The following is a 7,901-nucleotide window of genomic DNA, read 5'->3' as shown; positions in this document are numbered from 1 at the left end:
AGTAGTAAAGGATGTTTGAGATTCCATCTTATGTGTGGTGGCTATTTTGTGGTTGTAGGTGTTTGTGGGTTATATCACAGATCCCGTAAAATCCTTTTTTGCTCTTGATACCAATTGTTGGGTTTTAAAGTATAAGAGGCAAAAGAATGAAAGGGAAACTGATATGTTGTTGTTTTATTGAGCATAAGCAATAAATATTTATACTACAGAATTTGTAACTAATTTGAGAAATATCTATTAAACCTAATTAATTAAATAATGCATAAAATTCTCCTAAAAATTAGGATAGGAATATATTTTTATTTAACTTATTTGACTCCTTCAACCAAATGTTGTTTGAGTCACAAAATTCCAACATGTATTTATAAGGTTTCTCGACCCTATAATATTTATTGTAAAAACTGATAATATCAAGAAAATATAAAATAATATCAAAAAATATAATAACTTACCATATATATATATATATATATATATATATATATATATATATATATATATATGATCATTAGCAAAATAATAGTAATAATGTGATACCTTACCTGATCTACCAAATATTATGTAAATGTATGGTATTAAGAAATATCATGACGTAATCAAAATATCGAGATTTGATCACATATACTATTAATATATGAATATTTGCACAAACAAATTTATCTCAGAATATCGTTCAGTCACTTTAGGTCAATAAAGCTGAATGGACCTTGTTGAAACATATCACTTAGCCTATTTGTTGGACCAGATATGTACATAAGCCCCTTTAAGTTCAAAAGTTTGATTAGCGTGTATGAGGAATGCTTGTTGTGACTATAATTGACCATTTGGCTAAGTCGTAGCCGACTTTATATTTGCAGGTGGATTTGTCATTCGGCTAGACTATAAGTAGTTGTCTTTGACCATGGATGTTGCCTTGAGTGTTTTTAATTATTGACTTGGGTATGATTTAGTGTCATTTATCTAAGAAAGCTTTGTATGGCTGACTTGGGCAAACTTTATGTGTGTTGCTGATTTAGGCAAGCTCGGGTGCTACCTGAGCTGGCTTTTCATTTGATGCTATTGTTTAGGTAGACTAAGGTGCTAACGGGCTTAACTTGTGTTACCATCTAGGTAACTCGGGTGTCACGTTTGTGGGCTTATGTTACCATCTAGGTAACTTGGGTGCAACATTTGTGGGCTTGTGTTGCTGCCTAAGTAACTCAGGTGTCACATTTGTGGTCTTTTGCTACTATCTAGATAACTCAGTGTCTCGTCTAAGGGCTTTGCTTATGTTATTGTCTAAGTAAGTTATCGTCTAAGTAACTCGGTGCCTCGTTTGAGGGCTTTCATTTATGTTACCCTATAGATAACTTAGTGGCTCGTTTGAGGGTTTTTCTTCTGTTATTGTCTTAGTAGCTCGGTGCCTCCTCCGTGGGCTATCCTTATGTTATTGTTTAGGTAACTCAGTGCCTTTTCCGTGGGCTATCCAATTCTTTTATATATTGATTTTCAAATTTATAGAGAGTAATCTAAATAATGAACTTGGTACTAGATTTCAATATTATACTTGACGAAGTTTCTAACTTTATTTATCCTAACTTTTGCAGAAACATGTTTGATTTATCTTTTTACAGTTTAGAAATTAATGTGTCAATTTTGGTCCCTTGTTATTTATTTTGCATATGATATTTAAATGTGTTGCATATGTTTGATGTTTTTTTGTCGTGTGAGATGATACACACAACATGATAATTAACACTCTCATTTTTATTAAAAAAAAAGCGTTAACAGTGATATGATATATAGAAAGAGAAAAATTAATAAAAGGTAACATGTGTATAATAAATGTTTGAAAAAATTCGGTGTTTAAAAATTATTATTCATTTTTTAAATTTACAAAGAGAAAATTTTGAAAATCCTTTTTTTACACACTCTCGTAGGTTAAAATTGATCATTTTGTACTAATTTTGTCTTTTTTGTTTTAATAAATTTCAACACAGGCTTATCTAAAACAATTGTTACAAAATGTATTCCTAGCACTTTATATTTGTAAAACAAGGAATTCTTTGAAAATTTTTCCTTGACAAATATTTCATTTCAGACTAACACCACATTGATAGATACATTTAATATTTGAAGAGAAGAACAATGAACTGTACAATAATTTCAATTTTAGTGTTTTCATAAAGACTTTGTTTCACCAATTAATGGGCTACAAGAGCTTACTATACCTATAAGCAATTTGTTGTAATTTTTGTGGGGGAAAGGTTAGGTATTAGGTTTTTTGTGATTGTAGTTAGAATTGGAAGAATAGTGTTGAAATCATCAACCTATGACAATAAATATGCATCAATTCAATTTATGTCTAGTCCCTTTCACAAACCTAAATAGAAACCAAACAAAACATACATCTTCACGTCACACTTTACATCATATTAAAAATCATAGTTATTTTTCTTAATTTTAGGGTTTAAAGTTTTAGGACTAACTTAATAACATTTTTTTTTTCAAAATTCAAACATTGAACTGAAATTATTAAGTTTACAAAATTTTGTACGAATAAAAATTAAGTAATTTTTATCACCCTACTTTATTTTGATAAATAATATATTATTTAAAATATAAATGAATATCTTTTGTTAAATAGATACCAATGATATAAAGACAAAAGTTTATTGTTTATTACCTTACCTCTATCTCTTCTTTTATCATATTAATCTTTACTAAAGTACGTAATTTGCATGATATAAATATTGATATAGACTAAATATATAAAATAAGATTTTATTTCTTTCTCAATGCATATAGTAATTTCAAAAAGTGTTAGTCAATACTCTACTGAAAGGAAATTTCAAAGTAAAATAATATACTTTCAGAATAGACATTAAATTAATTGTTTTTATTGGCAATATGGTAAAAGTTAAATTGGAATCTAGAACCAAAGTCCAAAAAGTAAAATGAAGTGTCAACTTTTTAATTGAAAATAATTGTCAGTTTCACCCCAATGACAATCTTACTTAAAAACTCAGTAAAATGATTACAAACACTCACCCTCATGCTCTATAATGCTTAACACAATAACATTCATTCCTAAAATTTGATAAATATAGTATATTGATTTTACTAAAAACCATATATAGATATATTCACATTTTTAATATTCATCTTCATTGCTTAGCTACTACTTGATGGTCCCATACTGTTTAAGAATAGAGATCAAACATTTTTTAAAAACAAAACTATAACAAAATTTCATGTTCTAAGATCAATTTTAACAATATTACTCGAAAAACTCAAAATCAAACGCAAAATCGTAAAACCCAAAACTGAACATTCGATCCTTTGAATTCTTTAACCAATTATCAAGCCAACTCAAGCACATATTTATGTTTCACCACAAGTATATCAGTATCAATCTTTTTCAAATTCATTAGTGATTTAATCAGATATATATGACAAATGATTAATGAACCTCCTCACCAAATGGTGCATAACCATGATGAGTAATCAAGTAGTTTGATGATTATTTAAAATACAAGGAGACTAAAATTTTTTGTATGATAATTACATTACTCATAAATAGTGGAACATCAGATTACAATATTTTAGGATAAAACATGTGTTGAGGTTCATCCTTTACTTCACTGTATTACAAAAGCACACCTAGAAAAGAATCATCAAAACTAATGTTTAATTACTTGTTTTTGCTCTTTCTTGCTAATATACCCTTTTTCTTGCTAATATACTCGTCTAAATCTACTCCAGCTATAAGTTTTCTGTCATCGTTTGCCATTATGTTCATTCAGCATTATTGGTACCACTATTGCTCCCTCTCCTGCTTGCTGTTGTGTTCTTCAATATCTACAAAGAGCAATTACATGACTCAGTAAGATAAAGCCAAACAAAACTGACAGCACTGATGAACTTTTTTTTTTTCCTACTACAGATTTCTCCCAACCAAAGACTACTAATCTCACTTGGGTTGTTGTGATTATCATCAAAGACAAGTTTTAACACACATCGGTATAAAATATGCAAATTTGGTAGTGTATTCTAGTAAATAAGTACCAAAAGTGGTCTGCTATGAGCACATAGGAGAAGTAACAAGCTTATGAAACCTTGGTATTTTTTCGATGCGCATATAAAACAGGAAAAAAAGGAACCAAGTTCCTTCCACTTCATCCAATAACTCAAGGTTTTCTTAACCATTTTGATGTCATATGAAGTCCTAGCTTAAGGACATGTTTGGATGAGCTTCTCCATAAACATTTCTAGACGAAAAAATGTAAACAAAAACATGAAACTGACTTTTACATAAGCATAAATTAGCTCATGCATAAACTAATTAACCTGTGGAAAAGTCAGTTTAATTTTTTTCTTATTTTGTACTCTCATAAAACTTTATGAAGAAACTCGTTCAATCAAATTGAAAGACTAAACTGATATTGATGGTTTCATAAACCATGCATAAGCTAACATGAATATCCCCTTTGTTCCTTTATAAAACAAATTTTAGAGCACACAAGTCAAAAATAGGTAGAGTAAGTAATGAGTTAGAGAGATGTATATATAGTTATAATGATGATGCCATGCTAACAAAATAAGAAAAATTAGCATACTTGTCTAAGCATTTGGTTCTCATTCTGCAAAGTAGAAAGTCTTTCCTTGAGCTCTGAATTCTTCTTCTCCAAGTCTTTGACTCTTGTTTCCAAATCAATCAAGTAAGCCTTCTTCCTCTCCCTCGCTTGTTGGGCCGAAACTCTGTTCCTCAATAGCCTATTTCCATTTCAAATTCCCTCAGTGAGTCACAGGAGAAAAGTTTCAGTAGAGGCTAGACATGACCAAGGTTATATCTATACCTACCTCTTAAGCCGCTTGCTTTCTTTATCAGCTGGGCTTCTCCCTCTCTTCTTCTGACCCTCTCCCGTCCCCTGAGCACGTTCTGCACCAGCATTTGAACCAGCTTCCGGCCGAGAGGCTGCAGTTCCACCACTTTCCCCTCCAATCTCTGGCACTCTCCTTATCTCTTCATCACTTTCAAGACCTGTATTTTTCCAAATTCACAAGTTCAAACCCACAATAAGTAAAATACAATAGCAGTCCTTTTCTGAACATTAATTATTTTCTGAACAAACCAACACAAAAAGGCCTCTTATATATAGAACATTTATAACAAAACTAAAACTATATTATATTAATTCCTAAGTCAAGATGCTAGATACTGAAAAAGGATGTTTCGTAATTTAATTTTAAAAAGTTTAATCACATACAGTAAAGGTATTCTGCGAAATTAAAAGTCCACAACTTTTATAAAGAAAATTTTCTCTTATACAAATTTCAAGGAATTGAAGAATTTTGAGTTCTTTGTAAGATCCAAGACTCATATAGGAACAGTTATAAAAAGACATTTTTCATTCAAAAAAGTTGAGATAGCCATAAAATGTGATATGCTGACGGCACTTCTGGTTAACTTCATACCCGGTTGCTTTGTATTAGCCATAGGACCTGATGTAGTTTGCATAGATTGAGCATCAGAAGTAGCATATGGAATATCACCAGACATCTAACCATAGAAGAACAATTAGTTTATATTAGTACTAGTATTTAGTGTATCATTGTTGCATAATGATGTACCAACTATGATGTCAATGAAGTCTATAAGTAAAATACATTATTTTATGAAATATAACATACATAACACTTGTTACAGTAAATAATTACAAAGCTCAAACAAAATTAGTAGCATACTTGTCTATATCTAAACAAGCTAAGCTACACAAGTGATAAATACAAAATTACATGCTAGAAATCAAATTTACGGTCTAGTATATAACTAAGCATATCACAACATTAAAAGTGAAAAGCATAAGAGTATATCTTCGAGGTTTTCATAATTTTCAAACTTTACTCAAGCATGTCCAACTTCGAGTAATTGAGTCTGAGAATGCATAACTTCAACCAATGGTGCGAGTGCAAGTTCACACATTTTTGCTGCTACACTTGTGATTTAACCCCAGTTGATAAACGACAGAATCAGGTAAATACTTTACCGGTTGCCCGTTTGCTAGATGGGGATTTGGTATTTGAGAATCATGTCCAGATGATGAAGAGAAGTCAGCATCTTCTTGTTCTTCCCATTGCATCCCTGCCTTGGAATTGTTTCCTTGGCCATAGTTGATCTCATTATCTAGATCATCAGCATCTTCTTCTTCATCATCATCACCCTCCACTCCAGCACCCTCTGATATCCATATTCATCTTGTTCATTGTAAATTCTGATTTGGGAAAGACCAAAAACAAAAAGCATTTATGCACAGGCTAACCTTGCTGACTTGTGAATCTAGTCTTGCACTGGGGACAAGATTGGCTCACATTTTTCAGCTCATACTCGTAACAAGAATGACAAAGTGGGAAGCCACACTCATGACAAGCAACAAAGACATCGCCAGTAGCCGTTAATCCAATGGTATCACCACATATTTGACAAATCTGACCATTTAAATTCTTCAAGGGTTTAGACTGCAGAGTATAGAAATTATACAAGTCAGAATTAGAATTACATGACCAAAATTTAAGTTTATGCGGATCAATCTCTTGCAAGACGATATGCAAAAGCAACAAGCCCCATCCATACGAGTTTAGAAGGACACAAACAAGTAAGATTCCATCATGGCAAGATTTTTTAATGAATTTTCCATGAAATCTTTTGTATGATCAGGATCAGACAATTAATTACAGTTAACAAGCATTTTTCATTACCAACACCAGACTGCAACCTGCAATCAAAATTCTTTCAAGTGCCAATGGGCTCATCATCTAAGAGATTAGGCAGTACTGTTTCAAAGAAAAACCTTATCAATTACCACCTGCCAGATGTTGATTCAAAATCACACACTACATGCAAATTACAAATTCAAATTCAACTCCTAAACACCACCACCAATAGGGAATCACACCAGCAATTAAATACATCAAGATCCAACCATCCTACCAACACCACTAAACAATGTTTAGCTGACCGACCAAAAAAATGCAAAAAGAAATCCAACCCAAACCTCCATGCAAGGAGAAGAAGAAAAACAAGGCACTCCAACACACTCTCAAGAAAGAACAAAACTTGCATGACCCATTTGCATTGCAAGCATAAAAACTCAAACTATGAAGTCAGTCGCACACAGTGAAAGAACAAAACTCCCAGAGCCAAAAAGAAAAACAGGAAACATGGTCTTCAGAAAAGTCCAACGAAGAAAAAATGTCGAAACAGAGCCAGAAGAACGAACCCCACTATCGGAACCGTGTCTAACTCTAACAAGTTCATTCCTTTCATGCGACCCAGTTACCATCCCACCACTTCGTTCCATCTCCTTGAAAACCTCCACCAACCCAACTCTCTCTCTCTCTCTCTCTCTTACTTCAGCTCTTGTTCCCGCTGCCATGTTCTGCGATTCTAAACGCGACTGTGGCCGTTGGATCTTTCAAGATCTGACGGTGCAGAAAGGATAATCGTGGAGCAACGTGAACCATGTCGAATTCGTGTAATCAAAGGCTGCTGTGAGTGATCGTGGAAGGTTCGGAACCGTTGGATCTGCATGCATCGGAGGGATGAAAATCGGGATGAGGAAATTGAATGGGGACCACGTGGCATGTGGGATGCTGTTATTCTCTTTCTGTTAGAAAAAACCTAATAAATAATTGGGTTCCTCCATTGTACTTTTTGGGAAGTTCTAGTTTCTCACTCATATCATGCAATGTAAACGTAGAAAAAAAAAATCGTAGTTAAATTTGTACTATTTTAATTAGTTAGAATTAAAGTTTCATTTGTTTTTTTAAAGTATTGCAGCTATTGGATTTTAGTTTGTGTAATTTTAATTCTGATATTTGGGTCATAAGTATTATAATTGTGTCATTTTAAGTATGATATT

General features: G+C 32.4%; 1 protein-coding gene across 1 annotated transcript; it reads right to left on the bottom strand.

The window, feature by feature from the left end:
- Positions 1–3,442: 3,442 nt before the first annotated feature.
- On the bottom strand, positions 3,443–7,430 carry LOC124835220 (uncharacterized). The gene is made up of 7 exons (XM_088095032.1): positions 7,260–7,430; positions 6,303–6,498; positions 6,030–6,220; positions 5,458–5,542; positions 4,843–5,023; positions 4,599–4,755; positions 3,443–3,840 (listed from the first exon to the last, which is right to left on the bottom strand). Exons 1-7 carry the CDS (start codon positions 7,413–7,415, stop codon positions 3,778–3,780), a joined length of 1,029 nt encoding a protein of 342 aa, XP_087951158.1. The 5' UTR covers positions 7,416–7,430; the 3' UTR covers positions 3,443–3,777.
- Positions 7,431–7,901: the final 471 nt, after the last annotated feature.

The sequence above is a fragment of the Vigna umbellata genome, chromosome 7, assembly GCF_029865625.1.
Source record: "Vigna umbellata cultivar VRB3 chromosome 7, Vumbellata_1.0, whole genome shotgun sequence".
NCBI lineage: Eukaryota > Viridiplantae > Streptophyta > Magnoliopsida > Fabales > Fabaceae > Vigna > Vigna umbellata.
The sequence above is the reverse complement of the archived record's forward strand: the minus strand, read 5'-3'. Positions and strand labels throughout refer to the sequence as shown.